This window comes from Drosophila teissieri, chromosome 2L (assembly GCF_016746235.2).
Source record: "Drosophila teissieri strain GT53w chromosome 2L, Prin_Dtei_1.1, whole genome shotgun sequence".
NCBI lineage: Eukaryota > Metazoa > Arthropoda > Insecta > Diptera > Drosophilidae > Drosophila > Drosophila teissieri.
Window position 1 is genome coordinate 7,733,668 of NC_053029.1, and position 19,993 is coordinate 7,753,660.

General features: G+C 45.7%; 5 protein-coding genes across 5 annotated transcripts; all 5 read left to right on the plus strand.

Annotated features, from left to right (window-relative positions):
* The first annotated feature begins 3,665 nt into the window (after positions 1-3,665).
* On the plus strand, positions 3,666-5,481 carry LOC122618842. Its single transcript, XM_043795437.1, has one exon. The coding sequence runs from the start codon at positions 4,434-4,436 to the stop codon at positions 5,298-5,300; it is 867 nt and encodes a 288-aa protein (XP_043651372.1). The 5' UTR covers positions 3,666-4,433; the 3' UTR covers positions 5,301-5,481.
* Positions 5,476-6,606, plus strand: LOC122618852. Its single transcript, XM_043795448.1, has 2 exons — positions 5,476-5,565; positions 5,635-6,606. The coding sequence occupies exon 2, from the start codon at positions 5,648-5,650 to the stop codon at positions 6,419-6,421; it is 774 nt and encodes a 257-aa protein (XP_043651383.1). The 5' UTR covers positions 5,476-5,565; positions 5,635-5,647; the 3' UTR covers positions 6,422-6,606.
* On the plus strand, positions 6,562-7,508 carry LOC122618862. The gene has a single exon (XM_043795460.1). It carries the CDS (start codon positions 6,698-6,700, stop codon positions 7,463-7,465), a length of 768 nt encoding a protein of 255 aa, XP_043651395.1. The 5' UTR covers positions 6,562-6,697; the 3' UTR covers positions 7,466-7,508.
* A 124-nt stretch (positions 7,509-7,632) lies between these two features.
* On the plus strand, positions 7,633-8,460 carry LOC122626082 (NADH-quinone oxidoreductase subunit N). The gene has a single exon (XM_043806204.1). The coding sequence runs from the start codon at positions 7,708-7,710 to the stop codon at positions 8,458-8,460; it is 753 nt and encodes a 250-aa protein (XP_043662139.1). The 5' UTR covers positions 7,633-7,707.
* A 58-nt stretch (positions 8,461-8,518) lies between these two features.
* Positions 8,519-9,445, plus strand: LOC122626083. The gene has a single exon (XM_043806205.1). The coding sequence runs from the start codon at positions 8,612-8,614 to the stop codon at positions 9,338-9,340; it is 729 nt and encodes a 242-aa protein (XP_043662140.1). The 5' UTR covers positions 8,519-8,611; the 3' UTR covers positions 9,341-9,445.
* The last annotated feature ends 10,548 nt before the right edge of the window (positions 9,446-19,993 follow it).

Here is a 19,993-nt window from a genome sequence, read left to right on the forward strand (position 1 = left end):
TATTCGACTGTTTGGCAGTGCTTTTAATGCATTAACTCAGCCACATTAAAACACTTAATGAGTCTGCTGCAATCAATTTCCCCAGTCACGTGTGAGGAAACCACGCAGCTAAAAGCAAACAATTTAGATTCCATAAAGTGCCCTGCTACACCCCCTAGTACACCCCCTAGTACACCACCTAGTACACCCCCTACAACCGACCCGTGCCCATCGATTGATGTTCCTGGTGCTGCGAGGACGAGGCAAGGATGTGGTCGTCCATGGGGCACCAGTAGTGTGGCTTCCTTGCGCGTTTCCATGATGGCAAAATGCCAGCAGTAGGCGGGCTTTTAACCTTTCTGGCCTGCGGGCGAAAGATTTCTTGTAGTTTCGATTAATGGATACTAATGCATTGCTAATACATTAGAGGGACTTCGGGACTGGGGCCTCAAAATTGCTGGCACGTGCGAGGCAAATATCGACAAATTTGTTATGATAAATAAACAAACGGTGACACACATATGGAAAACATATATATTTATTACTAATATCTGACAACAATTTATGCGGCCATTAACAGCGGCAATACAACGTGTTTATTTCAACATTCTGCCAAGCCATAAAAAGCATTAAAATATGTAGCCAAAGGCGAATGAAAAGTATTAAATAAATAAATATGAATATCTTGAAAATCAATCAAAATTCACGGCATGTCCGTTCGTTCGACTCGGCGTTCCGGTTGGACGAGTGCAAAATTCGCCCATAGCCCACAGCCCATAAACTGTTCATAAATTCAAACACCCACGAAAAGTATTATTCACCCGAACAAAAGGCATTCAACGATATATGGCAATATGACTATCGATCGTCTGGCCAGCAGTTTTGTGTGGGCCTTCAGTGGGTCAGTTGTGGGTATCCAAGAAAAGTGATAGTAATCGATCAGAAACTGGAAACTGGAGTGTTACGCTGGCAAATGAGAAGAACTGTCGAGGTTAAATGTCATTACCTGGCCAGCATAGTTTATTTGAACTGGTAAATTGCATTTCCCCTGTTCTACATATAAAATATGCTAATGTATTTCCTCCACTGGTTTGATATATTCAACAATTGAAGAGGAAGTTCCTCCACAGCGGCCACCCCAATGTGGAATGGAATGCTTCTAGAACGCAGAGTAAATTTATGCCACTAATAAAAATGTTGGAAAATAAATTAGCGAAATTCCGGAAATTGTAACAAATTAACATTAGCACAAATGTAATTAGTAACGCCGTGTTGGGCGGTGCTTTTATGCCAAGTTCATTTCTCCGTTGCGCTGGAAATGAGTCGAAATTCGTTACTAAGTAGAGCACCATAACTTTCAACACAACTTAAACAACTTATATATATTACTTGTATATTATAGTTAATAACTTAAGTTCAAAGAATAACTTTGTGTATGGAAAAAATGAGTTGCATATGGAATATTATTTTAAATGCATGGCAGGTGGCAGCTCATCGAAAGAAAACAATTCCATGCCTTCTAGAATTTTGATTACATTTTCATTTTTAAAAACCTTTTCACTTTCTGGCGGGTGGGTGTGTGTTTAAACAGCTTTCCAGCCTTGTTGACACAACATTGTTTGTTTGCTCAACGTGTATACATTTTGGGTGACGAACTAGGAAGACCCCGAAACAGCAGCCGTCGAATCAGAAGGTGTTATACAATAACTCATTAATATAATGCAACGCTGGACAGGCAACCACCATTCATTTCCCACTGCCTGGGTGCTGGGTGCTGGCCTCTGGATTTCCCGATAAGATAGTGGGGTTACGGGTGCCGTGCAGGGAAAGTCATGCAGAACTTCCGTTTCGAAAATGGAGGGAGGCGGAGGCGGAGTTCAGGAAGGGGCTGCTGGAACATAATTACCCGACTTTGCGAGGTGCAAGCTCCATTTGAGCTTCCGTTTTGGAGCAAATGCAGCAAATGCGGCAGATTTACCAATCCCCCACATATGTGCTCCCGCTCCAAAAATGCATTATTAATTGCTTCGCCTTTGATTTATCTAAGAAGCGGTCTCCAGCCGACCTCAGTGCCGGCACCCCTTAAATGCCCAGAACCTCCCCTGAATACCCAGAACCTCCTAAGCCCTCCTGCCCCCCAGAACTTATGCAACCCTTGGAGCATTCGCCATAACGCTCCACTCACAATGTTTAATTGTGGAAATGAGAAATATGCGGAAGCGTTGACGATTCCGCTCCAGCGTCTGCTGCACTTGTCGCATCACTTGATGCGCCCAGCCCCATTTCCATTTTCAGATTCAGATTCAGATTCAGTTCCAGTTTCAGCCCGTGTCCGTGTCCATGCACATGCCCCTGCCCCTGCCCCTGCCCCAGCTCCTGCCCACTCCACCATTCTCCGTGCTCCATGCTACACCCCACCCCATCCCACGTTGCACCCCTCGTTAGCTGGCATGTCAGCGGCATTTGAAAGTCTGCGTGTGCGCTGGAAAAAATATGCTGCAGTCTTAAAAGTAGTCGTCATTATATTTACAAGTTTTCAAAGACATTACCTTCTTACGTATTCCAAACAATAATCATTGTGGTGATTTTGACTACTTTTGTACCCCGATTTCTATCATCGAAAGTGGCTCATATTCGCTCAGTGTAGCCAGCATCTGTGGCTGTTGCTGTCTGTTCCACTCCCACACAAGCGGTCTCGGCACTTGCCGCACTGCCCCGACCTCTGTTCCCCCAACCCCCCGTCGCCCCACCAACTAAATGACACAAAAATATGGGCTTAACCGGAAACGGATGTATTATCTGCGCTAACTGCGCTGCCACACACAACAGTCAGTCAGCGGCAGCCGGGGCTGGGCCCAAACTCGGGATCGGGTTTGAGCTGTAGCTCGAGCTCGAGCTCGGGTCGTGGAACTAATAGAATATTATAAATCGTGCCCCGAGCACGTAGAACGAGACAACCTGTCTTCTCCACTGACCCACGGATGAAGCGGTGTCCGCTCCCCCACCCCACCAGCACTGCCCTGCCTTTTCCTCCTCCGAATCTCCGGGCGGTTCTCGTTCGTTACGCTTCTGTAAGCTTTTTGGCTTGTGCTTTTTGCGGCTCCCGAGCATTTCGTGTTCGCATGCAAAATCCCAAATGAAGTTAGGGCCGGGAAAAGTCGACGGGGGAAACGCCGTTAGTTTGTCCGTGGCTGTCTGAGGTGGGGTTAGGATGGTGATGGTGATGGGGATGGTGATTGTGATGGTTTTTGGTCCCGGCCTGGTCCACTGCATACGCTCGCATGTCGTTGTTGTCAAGCACTTGCCAGCGCTTTCACTTTCCTCCCAACCGACCTCTCGTCGTTGTCAGTCACCCAGTAGTCAGTCTGTGGGTGGAAAAATATAAGCCGAAAAAGTTATACCATGGTACATTGACCTCAACTGAAGGGGCCATTGTAGAATAGTGAATAGTGCACACATATGTATCTGGCCCAAGGCCAAAAACTGCAAGGGAAAAATCAATAAACAAGGCATATATGTAAGTTTCTCCAAATTAGTTGCTGTTTAGGCTGCAAACCTTAAAGTTAAATGTGTTTATGTGCAAATAAATAAATGAAAATATTAACTAGTAACTGCCTGAATGGTTTTCAGCTCTTACCAACTCAATAATCCAATCACGAGGAGCAGGCGAGTTAACGACTTGATTGGCAACTCAAGGGTTATGCTCCTTCGACTGCAAGCGTATCTATTGCATTGAGTGCAGCTGCCAGATAACTGACATTCTCCCCGCTCGTCTGCTGCCCTGGCATTTGCATGTCTTTAGCGGGTATCAAGGATAAGCGGAGCCAGCTGATTGAGATTGAGTCATACCCGGAACAATGCCGTCCAACCATCCAGCATCAAGCATCAACCGTCTGTGAAAGTGATCGTGATCGAGGCCGCAGATGCGGCAGTAAACACATCTCGGGATCGCCTTTCTACTGCTGTGTATCCCTGTATCCTTGCATCCTTGCATCCTTGTATCCTTGTATCCTTTGCTTTGCGTGTCACTCGAGCGATCAGCCAAACAACAACAAACAATGCAGAGAGGGGAAAGGAGTAAGCATCCTTTGTGGCTGTTTTGTTAGCTTTGATCGCAGCTACTTAGCATTTTCCTTTCCGGCTTTGTACTCCTCCCCTTCGGAATTCCACATGCCTCGCTGAGTTTTCCGCCCCGATCGAAGGGAATAATACTGCTTAGACTTGGAAAATGTAAAATATTGTGCTTGCCATCGCATTGGGTAAGTCATCATTATTATCTCTTGCGTGAATCTTAATCTTAGGGCGATTGTAATGTATACAGTGCACGTAAATATTTCCAATTCTTAAAATTTGCATCATATGTATTGTTTTCGTATTTTAATACTTTGCGTGGTGTGCCGTAAATATTTTGTCAAAATTTTTGAGTTGCTGCCCTCCAAGTGCTCCCACAGAGAATGTTAGGTGACAGTTTAAGACACGACTGGCTCCTCTGGCCCCCTGCCCTCCAGCTGCTCAACTTTCCCTCGCCGCAGCAGCAGGAGCAGGCTCCTGGACCTTTGGTTCGGTACGAGTATCCTTCGATACCCCAACTACGTAGATTGAGGCCACCGCGTTCGGTCGTGGAAGGATCTGGCGAAGGCTCCGGTGGACAGGAGAACGGAGGTGGCGCCTCGGCGAGAGTGATCTTTGTGCGGAGGTGCTACATGATGGCCGGCTTGTTCGCGATCAACACTGCGATCCCCGCCATAATCCTGTCCACGGTCATTCCTCCGCACACGGATCTCATAATGGCAGGCTTCATTTGCGCCATGGTTTCCCTCATGGTTCTCTTTGTCTTCTGTCTGTCGGGCAAGTTGCGGAAGTTCTATTGGTTCAGTTTCATCCTGGCCGGGCTGTTTGTGAGTCTGGCAGGATTGGGCGTGAATCTGCTGCTTCTGGAGCGGAATATTGTCCGCGTCTGTTTAGCTCTCCTGGTGGCGTCTGCCATGACTGCGATCTGCTATTGCGCTGGCGCATGGCTACCCAAGATCATCCTGCCCGGAGAGAAGACTATGTTTCTGCTGCTCGTCATCTTCGTGATGGCCTCCATCTTTGTGATGACCGTGTTTATTTTCACGGACAATTGGATCTACCAGTTGGTGTACTTCTCGTTATTGGCCACTTTGCTCATACCCGCATCCGTTTATCACGCTCAGGTGGTTCATTCCAGGCGATTCCAGCTGCCCGAATACGAATTTGTGATTTGCGCCGTCAACGTGTATCTGCACTTTCTGTTGTTCTTCGCGGCCTTCTACTTCGTCATCTGGGCGCCCAAGTGGTGAGAATCTCAGGGATTTGGAGTCCTTACTACTGGAGTTCCTTGATCGAAATGATGGCCATGTAGTGCGTCTAAGAAGCTAGCTGAATCTACTGCCTTTGGCTAAATAAAGGATCATTCTTGTAGCCATAATGTTAATATATATCTCAGCAAGAGTATCAGTACAATTTTGTATACAGCAGATATTTAAAAATAATACTTTGTTAAATAAAAAGAAAAGGAACGCTTAGATGAGAAAGATACCAACATGTAAATGGAAGATGTGGCAGGTGAGCAGCTTTGCCGGGAGGTAAGTGTCAGGGTGCAGACCAGTCGTAGTCTCAACACTCATCCCATAGGGATTTCACCGGGATGGACAACATCTACCACCAGGACAGCGTGCGGCCGACGATCATGCAACTGGACCCGGTGACGCAGTTCATCCGCAGCATCTACAACATCGGACTGATCTTCATCGGAGTCACGGTGGGCGCGTGGCTGCTGCTCGTGCTGACCAATACCCATCTGCACACGCACCTTCCGTTTCCCAGCTACGTCCTGGCCAGCATTGTCTTTGTGGTGATAGTATGCATGCACTGCATCCCAAGGCTATCCCACTACTGGATCTCCAAGTGGTTTCTGGCTGCTGTGGTGGTGGTGTGTACCACCTTGTTCGGCACCTATCTCCTCGACGACTTGACCAAGTTCGTCATCCTGGGCGTGATGATCGGCGTGGCCCTGATCATCCTGTTTCTCAACTTCGCGGGCGCCATGTGTCCGCAGGAGTTCCTGCCCGGTGGCGTCTGTTCCACGCTGCTGATGATGGCCCTGCTGTTGTGCTTGTTCATCGTGGGAATCGTCCAGATCTGCACCGGAAATGTGTTCGTACTCGATGCCTTCGCTAGCATTTTGTTCGTGATGGTGATCATAGCGATACCCATCCAGGCGCAGTTCAACCACGTCCGCCTGGACACCGTGGAGGTGGTTCCCAAGGAGCACCTCATGGTCTGCGCCCTGACCTTGTACCTGCACTCCATGATCTTCTTCTTCTGCGTGTGCTACTTCATCCTGGTCGAGGAGCGGAAGGAGGCCATCAGGCGAACAACGGAAGGCCCGAAAATCTCACTTGAAAATGACTTCGATTGAGCGAAATCGCTGTCATCATGCGATCGAAACTGTGTCACCATGGAGCTGTGGACCAAAGGATACTGTCATCCAGTCTAATCACATGGCGGCATGTATAGCCTTGGGGGTACAGAAAATACAAATACTGACTCATTGTAAGGCAAAAAGTCTGTTAACTCAATATAAGAAAAGATATTCATTTACTTCACTAAGCAAAGTTTTCAAACGCTGTAAATTTGTATCCCAGCTTATTTTGTCAAAATTGCAGTATATTGATTCGAAGTCCTTGATCTACACATGAATAATCCCAATTGGCGCTGGAGTCGTCATGAAAGGAGGGGAAGAGATGGTGGCGAACCAGGTCCTGCGGAGGGACCGGAGGTCTTGGTCATCAACGAGCGCGAGTTGCGGGCCTTCATTTTCCGGGTGTACTTATCCTCCGTAGTGCTGGGTTTGCTCTCCTCCGTTCCGTGGATCATACTATCCGCACTCAACGTGAAAGTCTACGAGGACATTCCTGTGCCGCCGTACGTGTGGCTCATATTGTCCTTCCTCATCCTCACGGTGCTCAGCTGCTTCCGGCAGACCCCGGCATTGACCCTGCTCTGTTGGGCCTTGGTGCTGGGATCCCTGTTCTTCATCACCCTGTTCGGATCGTATTATATGCATCGAGTGCACGTCTGGAAGCTCTTGGTGGCCATTTTGGTGGCCGGCGCCCTGCTGGGCCTGCTGCACTTGTACGGGGCCAAAAGTCCGGAGGTTCTGCTACCCAACGTCATATGTACCTGCTGCATTTTCCTGCTGCTCACCGTCACCATGCTCGTGTTGCTCATACTCTACTTCGTCATCAAGGACTTGCGGTACCTCCTGGCCCTTGGCATCGTCTTCGTCGTCCTGATCGCGTTCATGGCTCCCTTCGCGGCTCGCTACATTTGTGGAAGGCTGCAGCAGGTGCCTTTTGGGGAGACTGCGGATTGCGCCAATGGCATTTACCTGCACTTTGTTTTCCTGCTCTTCTGCATGCTCATGTTTGTCTACTACCATAATCGCACCAAAGACGATTAGTCCAAAAATATGTAATGTGTGCAGAAATATAAGCAGAAAAGTATTAGGGTCTGTCTTAAATAAAAACGACTGCATGTTGTTGGCTTCAATTAAATTATCAAGTTATATATTGAATATTCATAATATAATGAGTGGGCAACCTAAATTTGGTCTACCTCAACACATGCAAGTAGTAAACAATCTTAGCAAAATGTAGAAATACATCAATTTTTGAAATTTCACTCTCTTAAAATTCCGGCTCGATGTCTTGTTGTTCGAGTGAGCTGATGAACACGGAAGAGGAAACCGGCGAGGAGTTGCTAGTGTTCATCCGTACTGTTTACATAGAAGCCGGAATATTGTGTTTCGTATCGGCCATTACTCTGCTGGTGATCTCATCGCTGAACATTAGTGTTGTCAACATCCTGCCGATTCCGCCGTACGTCTGGCTGATCTTCGCCCTCGTCCTCCTGGCAGTCCTTATCTGTCTGCCCATCCGGCGCATCCGAAGACTGATCCCCTGGATAGTGGTCGGCGGAGTTGTGGCATTCTTCACACTGAGCGCCGCATGCTTTATGTGCATCTACGACATACCCGACTTGGTGCTCTACTTGGCCATCATGGTGCTGGTGGTGGTCGGACTGATGGTCTGTGGCGCCAGGTGCCGGAAATCGTTTCTACCCAATGGCCTCGTCACCGCCGTGATCGTGACCCTCTGCCTGGCAGCGCTCCTTCCGCTCATCTTTTTGTCGCTGGCCTCCATCCGGTACTTCTTTGCGAGCTTCTCTGCCGTCCTGAGCGTCCTGGTGATGACGGTCATCCCCCTGCAAACCCAGTTCATCCACGGACGATTGCAATACTCCCCGATTGGCCTCGAACCCATCTGCGCCACTCTGATCTACCTCACCTCATTCGCCCTGTTCATCTGCATATGCGTGTTTTCTATTGCCATTGAATCGGAGATTCTTGGAGCCTTCAACTTGCATTTAGCAGGCCTGTCCACTATTCCATTGTAAATGTGGTTAATTAAAATGTTTACGACAGTATGCGGGCACTACAAAATACGTTTTTCAAATCAATCGAGATACCTCAGTACCTCAGTACCTTTAAAATTTCCGATTTCCGAGAAACAAAGTCCATTGAATTTCATAACTCTATCATAGTCCAATGCTCAGTGTTTCGAGAGCCAGTTTTCGGTTCGGCGATCCGGAGGTCTACGGCGAGCCGCCGGATGAGAGCATCAGCCATGCGGCCAAGATATACGGACTAAGTGTGATCCTAGCCGCCATCGCACTGACGCAGTGGCTCATCATTGGCTCCACCCAGCTGCTGAGCCACAACCGATCGGAGGAGCGCTACGGCTGGTGGCTGCTGTGCACCTTCTTTGCAGTCGCCACTCTGTCCTGGACCAAGTTTGGACGCAAGGTGCCCTTCAACTACATCATCATCGGTGCGATCGTGGAGAGCTCCACTATATACATAGCCATGGAGCAGAGGCACAATGAGAACAGACTCGTCAACTTCTACGCCGGCATTGTGGTGGTGGCCCTGATGTTGGTCTCCATATTCTGGGGCGCCTACTTTCCCATGTTCATTGTGCCCGGCGATCTGCTGCTCAGCTGCTTGGTGGTCATCGCCAACATTATGATGATCATATTCTTCATCAATGTCCTGTTTATCGACTACCAGGGCATATACTATGCTGTTCGGAACGTATTCGCCCTGGTGGCCATCTGCATGGTCATGTACACGGCCACCATCATCCACGACCGCCAGTTCGATGTGCCCAAGAACGAGTATCTGTTCCTCAGCGTCCTGCAGTTCTTCTCCTACATGATCCTGCACGAACGCATCCTGGCCTTATCCTTTAAGAGTATGAAAAATTCAAGTTGCTGAATGCAAGTCTCCTCTGGCAGTCGTATGGAATTTGGAATCTTGAAATCTCTTAAAATTTTGTTGCATGAAGTTACTAAATAATAAACTGTATCGAATCTAGACTCATCAATGCGGAAGATATCTTGGGTATTTTTGCATTATTGTGCTTATGGTTGTTGTATTGTTCTGATCGAAATTTTGGGCTCATTGTTTTGGGACTGCGGACAGGGTTCCTTGGCATGCGCCAGATGCAAACAATGGGGGGATTGTCTGGCAGTGAAATAAATAAATAATAAATAAACCGCTAAATTGGCACTGCAACGTGTCTCAATTTCGGTGGGGCGTGTATGGCGATGCCTTTCATTCGCTGCACATGTGATTCAGCAACCTTATTGGAGTAGGTAAACAGCAAGCAGGGGATTCCGAAACCGGATTCATATTTGCCATAAATATCGTAATAACTCAGTTCAAATAGATTTATATATTTTTTATTTAAGATTTGTGTAAATAAAGGTGCTTCCTTTGTTAGGAAATCTAATCACTTAGGCGTGAAGACTGGCAAACTCATCTGGAATTCCGTTTGTCCGCGATCATAACCATCCCCATCCCATGACCATCCAGCTTTAATGAGAAACTCGCGCATCGATTTGAACTGGATTAATCCGGCGGAAAACGTAACTCTCTAACGTACGAAATTTACATAAGGAATCAGCTACTCCAGCACGTCTATTTGATAAGCTGCCGTAACACAAGAAGTGCCACCGAAAACAGGATTAATCGAGCAGGGTACTGGACTGTCCAAGACCAAACAAAGCGGCAGCTGGCTGAGACAAAGGACCGCGAGTCCCTCGACAATGCAATATCCACTTAAGGTCCAAGCGAGGCGAGAGGAAACTCGTTATGAGTCACACAAATCTCAAGCTTCGCGGCGAGGGTCTTCCATCCACATCCGAATCCAGATCCAGATTCAGATCCACCGTGCCGTATGTGCCGTATCTTCTGGGAGTAGCAACCCTTTTATTCGAAGGCGTCGCGGTCAGTCGCGAAAACAATCAGCGGCCATAAATGCTGATTATCGGGATGATAGTGTGCATAGCGATGGTGATGATGATGGTGATGATCAACGGCTGCCACCACCCTGCACACTGCGAGAAATAACTGTGGGGTTATAGAGGAAAATGTTTGTCTGAACCATATCTTTTATACAAAATCAGCAAGAATGTTTAATATTAAAATAAATATAATATCTGATTAATACCTTTATTGATTAATACCCCTTTATTATTTATTTAGGTTTTGGCTAGTACTTATAAGCACAAAAACCTTGCACGAATAATTTAATAAATAAATTAAACTTCAATTTATTATAAGTTTTACATATTTATCTCAGTGCACTCGCATGCATTCGCTCGCAGCAGCTTTCGATCCACGCATCTGGACCCGAGCTGCGCTTAACTGACCTGAGCTAGTTACCTTTCGGAAAATCTTACACGAAAATCGTGGGAAAATTCCGAAAAGCGCATATCGAATGCAATTAAAGGCTCGCGACGTTCGCGGCGGTGGTTACTTTGCCACCCGAAACCCAATCCCGATGGCCAGGGGTTGTTAATGCGCGCGGAAAACTTGCGCGCTTTCCAAACTCTCATTTTCACCCTCAAAAGGTGCGAGTGGAAAATGGGGAAAAGGGAATAATTCCGCTTGTTGCGTGGTCAGCTCTTGTGATTTACCTTTCCGGTGACAAAAAAAATAAATAAAATACGCGGAAGCATTGTAAATCGAGCCGAGAGAGGGGGGCTCGACTTTTCCGCCCAACTTCTGCTAACGACTTTGGTAGGCGGTTGCTTGTGTGTGGTGTGTGTGTGTGTGCCTTAACGTGGGAAAGCGAGACTTCAATGTCAACTGGTAGCTGGCTATCGAAGGCTTTCGCATAATTAAGTGCAACGAAATGTGGCAGCAGCAGTTTGATTTCTCTCCCAGATAACTGCGCCCAGGGTGGTGGAATTTGTCGTAATCACTTACATTAGGTCGTGGTCCTAATGGCCAACACAAAATAAACGCCAAAGGTTTTGGCTTACTTTAAATAAGTTCGAAACACAGGATTTAAATGCCGAATAAATTTGTGTTAGTATCATCATGCGACAGGAAACTGTTTATATCAAGTTTTTGAATCCTCAAAATAAGTATTAATTCAAATATAAATGGAATACAGGAATTTTCTGCAAATGGAGTTATTATAAATCAGCATATTCCTGTAATTTAAATAATTAAAGCATTTAAACTAAGATATTTAATTTATCTCCCACACTGCAGAAATTCGTACTAAGGAATTTAAATTATAAATAATTGTGTCGCTTACTTGGTTAATTGTAACTTAAAATTTGTATCTTAAGTTGAATTCCTAAAATCCCTTCCGTTTTGTATTTCTCTGCCCGATTTTCTATACTGAAGACATCTTGAGAGGTTTGCTTCTTGAAAGGAATTGTGGAGGGGAAATACCAGAACCAATGGCCAATAACTCGGTGTCATCAGCATATCCTCGTTTCGCTGCGCTCCGTGGCTTAATGCGAAATAATTACAACTTGTTCGCACATCATTCAGCACAAGCTGAAAAAAATGATCTGTCAGCTCGACGTCCCCTTCATTTGTTTGCCCAATGACGAATGTGACCCTCCAATGACGAACGATGGCGATGGTGATGATGATGATGACGGTGATGATGAAAACTTGAAAACGACACTTGCCTTATTTGCTTTTTGCGTATTTTTGTACTTTTGCAAAAAGAAACTCTTGTGGGCGCGTCGGTAAAATTTCAAAGTCGGCATCATTAACACCAATGCGCCATTTTGGTATTTCGATGTCGATGAGTTGTTGAGTGCTGATGGTGATTGATGTAACTTTTGAGCCAGCCAGCCAGCCAGTCAGCCAGCAGCACTTGGAACCCGATCTCGAGTGAGTGTACCAAATTGGTAGCTTGCTGGCAACCCATTCCAGGCCATCTCATCCGCCCTCCTCCCAAATAAAACCCTGCGGCTGTATATTTGTTGTTTTAGTCCGTAGTCCCAGGGCCGCGCTTCCCCCGGCCTATGCTAATTTGTTATTTTAAGCATGTTTGTTTGCCTACAGCCCTCCAGTCCACCAGTCTACCAGTCCTCCAGTTTGCCGGTCCTCCAATCCTCCGGCTCTGCAGTTCCGGACCAAAATATTGACAAATGCAACGGGCGGAAGGGCGCGGCTGTGGTTGTGTCTGCACCTGAGGCGAAATATACTCTGCAACAAATAACAAACAAGTAAACCAATTAAAGCAAAAGATACAATTTGAATGCGTAATGGACTTGGGAGAGGGGAACCCGTGCTTAAAACTAAATTTGAAACACATTTAAACGAAATTTTCACTTGCTAAGGGGAATGCAGGCATTTTCTCAAGGGTGGTAATCGAAAAACCCAAGTAAATTAATTAACAAATAATTAGGTAGGAACACTTACTCCTGCAATTGGCATGTTAACCTTTAACTGGACAGCCTTAAGAACCTTAAGGTTTCCTGGGACAATGGCACTTAAATCAACTCTGTATAAAGCAGATTAATTGGAAAATAATTTAGACAATCCAAAAAAATAAGATAAAGGGGTAACTCAATAACACCCAAGAGGTGTTTTTCAACTTTTAGCACTTATCCGTGTAAGTTTTAAGCAGATCCTCAATGGCCTCATTAACCCACTTTCGAAGTCTGGGGCTTTGACATGCATAATCTGGTTATAGGCAGACCCGGGTGGTCCGGTCCAATTCCGGTATAAATATCACCCAAAACTCAGCCCGAGAAGGGATAACAAGTTCTAACCCCAAATAAACTATAACTCAACGCACTAATTACGTGAGAGACAAAGGTGGTTGGGTCTAACCAAATGGCAATTGCACATTGACTTCATCGGCGGCCCAGAGAACCAGATCTCGGCATATTCAATTACCGCAAATTTGTCGGCGAAGAATAAATGCAATAATTAAGAATCAAGTTGCCAACGAAGTGGACCAGACCAGACCAGACCAGATCAGACACTCGTAAGCCGACCCTCAAAGGTTCCTCCACATATATGTGTGTATCTATATATATTCTTCTGCCTTTTGGGGTGAAGTGATACATTCGCACAACTTCCGTTGAAAGTCATGTAACTTACTTCTTGTTACGCTTGAGAAACTCTGGCAGTTGACATCGAGACCGGCAGGAGTAACTGAAAACTCAAAAACTAACCCAAATGGGTTTCGGAAGCTGCGGTCGACCGAACCTCCGACCCCTAAGAGGGTTGGCCGCTCCTCGGGTTTTTTGTTTTAGTGGTGGACGCATTTAAATGTCTTTCCAATTTGTTCGTTCCGTGTGCTCCGCTCCGTCTGTCCCGTATCCCATATCCTTATCACAGCCTGGAGTGGCACTCGTGAGAGAATTCCCAGCTCGACAGACCGACCTCGAATCGCTCGACTGACTGCCCCGGGAAACCCCCTGATTTCGACTCGAATGTGACACCACCACCTCAGCGGGCATTCGGCTCTGTGGACTTTAATTATGGGTGACAATGGCCTGCGGAATTGATTTTCGATATTTGATCATTCGCTGTGGTTAGTTAACGCTCTTTAGCGATGAAAGCGCGACAACCGCAGTCGCTGGCGAAATGGGATCGGCATTGGGAATGGGAATGGAAGCGGGAACGGGAGTGGAAATGCGAATGGAAATGGGGTGGCAGGGGACTCAGATGTCGCAGATGAAATTACGCCAAATGAGGCGAGTGCAGCACTTGAGGTGCACTCGGATCTCATTTGCAAGGCACTTTTTTTTTTAAACGCCAGTCGGGGATGATGTGGTCGATTTATTACGGCTAAATAGCTAAATGTTTAAAGTTTTGATTCATGATTTGTAGCTACGACATTTTCGATTATTTCGTATATAAATTTGGTTAGAAACCATTCAGTTTAAGTATTCCTCTTAGCTATCAAACAATGTCTACGAGTGTAAACTGCATTTAGCGCCAACTGATCGGACATTTCACGAATTCATTCCACTTGGCCAGAGTCCATTTTCAAGCGGCTTAGTGCGGTTCGTGGAAAATGCCGTAGACGCCGTTCTGTCTAAGAACTTCCACTTGGCCAAATGCCCGAATCAGGTAACTGAACAATTTCCCATTGCCCCCCGCAGCAGCGAACCCCTCAACTCTGCAGAGTATACCTGTTTACTGAGGCCGTGAAACGCCTAAAACTAATTGAGACCGCCCTCATTGAATAATTTCTGAAGATTTTTCTTTTTCTTTCGGTTTTTTTTTCTGAAGCCAAGATTTTCCGCAGACAGAAAGGGGCCAGAGAAGCGAGCGGAGTGTAAATTGGGAACTGGAAACTGCAGAGGGACACTGAGAGCTGTGGGTAATGATGATGTATGGGTAATTTGAATGATTAATGGACTGCGCTTTATGCCAGTGTTCCGGTCACAGTTGAAGGTTTGCCCGGGTCTGTCCAAGTCATTCGGCACTCGGCAAAAGGATATCTTCGGCGTAGATGTGAAATTTAATTAAAATATTTTTATGGTAGCCCATAAGAATGGAAAAGGTGTGTAAAGGCAGTTGCGGAGGCATGCAAAAAGGTGCACCAGGGGTCACTGATTCGATTCGATGCAGGGAGTAGTACAAAGGTGCGGGGCAAGAAGATTTACTTTAATTAGGGTGCTGCTGGAGACACACAATAAGCTAGGGAATATTATTGTAAAATAGCAGCCTCTTATTCATTGTATGCTGGAATTACCAGTTGTTTCTATCAATTTGTACTACACTGATGCACCGAAAGCCTTACAAACTTCACTGGCTTATCGCATAATTTAAATCTCTGGCGCTGAAATTATGTTTCCCAAGTGCGTTGTGTGTCCTGGCCGCATAATCATTGCGAACTATCTGGCCACCAGCCAAAGCCAAAGCCAATAAGGCGGCATATCCTTTCGGGCCTGTGGCCATAATCAGCACACAATCGGGCCCACGGACCGGCGAGCGGATGGTAAAAATTAACTTTTTTAATGAATTACGTAAGGGGTAGGAAATGGGAGCAGTCCGCCCCGTAGACAGTTGCAACGCAACGTAACGTGACGCCAAACGCATTATGTCATATCGCAGATTGAACCAGCGAACCGCACCAAACCGACCTGAACTGAACTGAACTGAACTCGACTGAACTCGACTGGCAAAATGTTATGGGCCAAGAACAAAAGGCCAGGCCGAAGTGACATCCCAGTGGCCATTAAAAATGTATATTTTAATTTGATTTTCCTCTCGCCATTTCATTGGCAATAATAATCATGTAAAGCGGCCTCAAACCGCGCCATCCCCTTGAATTTCCCCACCCATCTCATCGCTTCTCATCTCATCTCTCGATTGCTAAGCGGATGAAATTGGCACCGAGCGAGCTGCTTATAAGGCTATTATATCTATCGGGCCTAAGCCGTAATGGCAGGACCCCAACCCCAACCCAAAGCGAAAACGAGAACCCCTTCTTTTTCACTTGAATTGGAAGAGCATTTGAAAGGACAAATCCGCGTGCTAGGCTTTTGATGCATCAGCAACTGCTGCAGCAAACGCCTGCAACTCCCTGCTTTTTTTTATTTTTGTATCTGGATCCCGGTAGCGTCTTTGTATCTGGATCGCTGTATCTGTATCTTCGGCGCGGCTCCTTGCCGGTGGACATGTGCGGATTTATTCTTGCCTCTATTTTCGCGCAATGAATACGCGGCTTATTCGATTATTGTATGTGGAAGTCTGCTTTCATTTCCTTTTCAGCGGCCGTGATTGAACGCGAGTTATCCTCGCCGACTTAGGCGTTGTCTCTTCCAATACCAATCGGAGTGGCACAAAAGGAGGTCACACACAAGGACTCACTCGATGCGACTGTCAGCAGATTATCCTCATTCCCCCCCGAAACCCCGATACCCTGACACCCCGTTACCCCGATACCCTGTTACCCCGATGCTATGATACTTGGGCTCCCCCGCCTCCCTGCAAATGTGTGAAGATAATTGTCAAGGTTCACGGCTGCCTGACTCGCTGATGGCTAAAACCTTTCATCACATTTTTCATTTCATATTTCATAGTGCTTTTTTAATTAAACCATTTTTTGTGGCTTCCCCGACTGGCTTATGGAAGCCATTTTCCTTGCCCTGCGGCGACAGGCGAGAAAATTATAGATATTCCGCTGAAAAGGTAGTGGCGGTAATTGCAAATGTCAATTTAACCCCTGCGTCTTTAGTTAAATTTACTAAAATACTACTAGACGGCAATATCAATCGGTTGGGCACAAAGTTTGGCAATGAAACGTTGGCACAATTGTGGCAGCTGAATAAATATTGGGTTTCTTCAACGTTTTTATTTGCCTGAGGTACATAAACTAATTTTTATGCAAACTCACATCTTCTCGAAAAAATCCAGCGACAAAGTGCGTGTTTAATGAAATCGTATACTTCCTTTTGCTGAAAGAGAGAAGTATGGTATTAGTGATTCTTTAAAGGAATTCGCGCCATGAGTTTTTCCGACGCCAACAAAATGGCACCCAACTGGACAAAATGGCGACTGCCATCGGTGCGGTGCGGTGACCCCAACTTTGTGGATGTGGATGTGCATGTATGCATGTGTGCATGTGTGCTAATTTTTTCCTGGCCCGGGCAAACAATATTTTGAGCGTTAAAACCGACAAACAAATAAACAAAGTCACTGGCAGCAGCGACAGCCCGACCATATACACTCCTCTACATACATACATAAGTGTGTGTGTTTGTGTGCTGTAATAAATTATGTTTGCTTAAAATTTATGCCCATATACGTATGTTTGTGCATAACATATACACGGACGAGTGTGAGTGTGTGTGGGCAAGTCCTTTTGTGCGAGAGTGTGTGTGCTCCGGTCCAATATTAATACCTTCATAATTAATGAGCGTCCGCTGCGGCCTCGTGCACAAAATGCATATGCCCAAGCCGCCGGCCAAAAACCATCCCTCCCCCCCAGCACCGCCCGCTACCCCTCGAGTGTGTATTCGTATTTGTTTATGCATTTTGTGGCTGACAGCATCTGTCATTTGCCATTTCCCATTCGCCATTTGCCATTGGGGGCGACGTGTTCGGGCCTGGTAATGTCAACCGACCACCGACCAGCGACCATCGACAACCGAGCCGGCGGTTTAAGTCAATATCAATCCCCGCCAGTCGCCCACCAGCGACTCACTCCATCCACCCATCCACCTATCCATCCATCCATTCGTTCCTGGAGCAGAAGTGTCTGTGAGTAATTGCGAAATGTCCACGGAAATAAATGAAAACAAATTGCCAGGGGATGGCCAAATATTTGCCTAGTTCGGAACATTTAATCGCTTTGCAATTATTCAAAACTTAGCAAGGCCAAGAAGGGATACGAAATTTATTTTAAAATATAAAATAATTTAAAAAGAATACACCACATACTTATCTCTTATTCGACTTACGTAATGAGTTAAGGATTCCAAAGGAAACAGATTTCCGAATTATATTTTAAAGTGACTCAAGAAGTATCTGATGAATATAAGTATCAGTTTGTGATAAACAATAAACTAAATGTTATTAAACCCAAACAGCTGTTTAACCACCTGGGAAAAAAGGAAAGTCGGAAAATGTGAGTGCATTCCCATGCAAATAAAATAGGCAAACGTGCAGAAATTTCCCACACCAGGTGGGTCCCGGGATTCCAGGACACACAGCGTGATCCTGGATCGAAGACCCCCCCGCCCAGCGGGGAGAGCACTTTTCCAGCTAAACCGAGCTAAGGATCGTAAAATCCTTCACACCTCCGGCGCTGCTGGGAGTCGCAGGACCAAGGCGACAAAAGTCGACTGATTAATCGGAATATATCGATCAGGCCCGAGGCGATGCAGCAGACAGCCTGGCGTTAATGTTCCGCTTGCAGGCCTGCAGGTCCTTGGGCTGCCTTCTGCCTGCTGCTTCTGTCTCGCAGTCCGAAGTCCTGCACCTGTGCGCGTCCTGCGACGACTCAGGTGTGCACATTAGTCACAGACACAGACAAACACACCAGTATATGGTGACACAGGGTGGGGGTAGGGAAAGATAAAGCCAGGCAAGGACAACGACAACGACGAGGACGAGGAAGAGGACGAGGACATTAACGAGCCAGGCAGTTAGTTGCTTTGCCTTCGATGATGCAGCACTTTCCGTGGTAATTTCAGGGGGGGATTGTGCTCCTCGGATCCCCTTGGTTCCGGGACCTCTTCTACACCACCACCACCACCACCCCCTCGTCCGATCGCCGTGCGTATGACAAATGTTTTTCATTGCCAGAAATTTTCACAGTCATGGTCATTTAAAGCGGTTCTCCTCATAATGCATCGGCGGCCCTGCCGACCATTTATGCCAAATCATTTGGCCAAAATAAATTAAATATGATTTTGGTTTGTCAGCCGGACGAAAGCTGATTTATAGGCCCCATCATACCCACAACCAAACTGTAGTAAATTGGTCAGGATGGACCACTCCCACATGTTGCTTAAATGTTTTGTATACCGAAAATGTGTAACCACCATTATCGGATTTGTATGTAATTATATATTCCAAAGCTCTGGCTTAAACTTTCAACATAAATCCGTTCCTATCAATTAGATTTTTTCTATAGTTTTTATAATATTTCCAAGTAAAACTCATGAGGCTTTTAAAATTAATTAGTTTACTACAATTTCAAAAAGTTTCCTTGTTGATTAAACACATGATCTTAGAGTATTAAGTTTCACGTAATCATTTGGGAATCCAATAAAGCTTAAGTTATGATGAATTAATTGCAACAGGAATCAGTAAAGTATTAAATTCAATTACACTTTCAACCTACACTTCATTAAGGAATGATTAAAAAAACACACAAAAGCAAGAAACACAAAATTAATACAGCTTAATAACCATGAACAATAACGGCTACAGGGGTATTAGTGGTTTTGCGAGGGAGTTTTCGTGTTTGCTGAGTGCACGAAATTTACGATCAATTTTTAATATATTTTATGTGAATTTTTAATTTGTCGCATTTGCCCGAGAACCTCACACCAACGAATTAGGATTATGCATAAACGTTTTGCCTTATTTTCCATTTTCGGCAAGCGGCTACGCTTGTTGTTTGCCTGCATTATTAATATTTTAATAATGTTGAGTGTGGCTCCCAGCGAGACGGCGACTGCCTTAATTTAATATTTATTTATATTGCTCCACGAATGTATTATAAGCAGCACCCAGCTACTAATTAATATTGAAACAAGCGAAGCGGCGTCGAAACTGCCAGTAATCAAAATTCTAAATACAGCAGCAGGCTAAAAAAATATTTAAATGCTGAAAATAAATTCAAAGTACCAGCAGCGCATAAAGATTCAATAAACCCTCCGATTTTTCGGAGGAACCAGCCCCATATCATCCCATCTAGTTCCCCAGCTAAACAGTCTTGTAGGTTTTAGGTCTGGATCTCAAACTCAACTCGTTATCGAAGAATATCGTCTCGACTATTTTGGTCATGGAGATTCGCCTATGGAGATTTTTGGTTCCTGCGTGCGGCGCGTTGACTAATTTCAATAAAATAACAATCGATTTTGGAGTCGAAGAAAAAGGTGTGAAGTATTAATAAGATGTCAACGAGAAAATGTT

Excerpts from the sequence above, each read along its gene's own strand:
- LOC122618842 (XM_043795437.1), top strand. The coding sequence starts at position 4,434 with ATGTTAGGTGACAGTTTAAGACACGACTGGCTCCTCTGGCCCCCTGCC.
- LOC122618852 (XM_043795448.1), top strand. The coding sequence starts at position 5,648 with ATGGACAACATCTACCACCAGGACAGCGTGCGGCCGACGATCATGCAA.
- LOC122618862 (XM_043795460.1), top strand. The coding sequence starts at position 6,698 with ATGAATAATCCCAATTGGCGCTGGAGTCGTCATGAAAGGAGGGGAAGA.
- LOC122626082 (XM_043806204.1), top strand. The coding sequence starts at position 7,708 with ATGTCTTGTTGTTCGAGTGAGCTGATGAACACGGAAGAGGAAACCGGC.
- LOC122626083 (XM_043806205.1), top strand. The coding sequence starts at position 8,612 with ATGCTCAGTGTTTCGAGAGCCAGTTTTCGGTTCGGCGATCCGGAGGTC.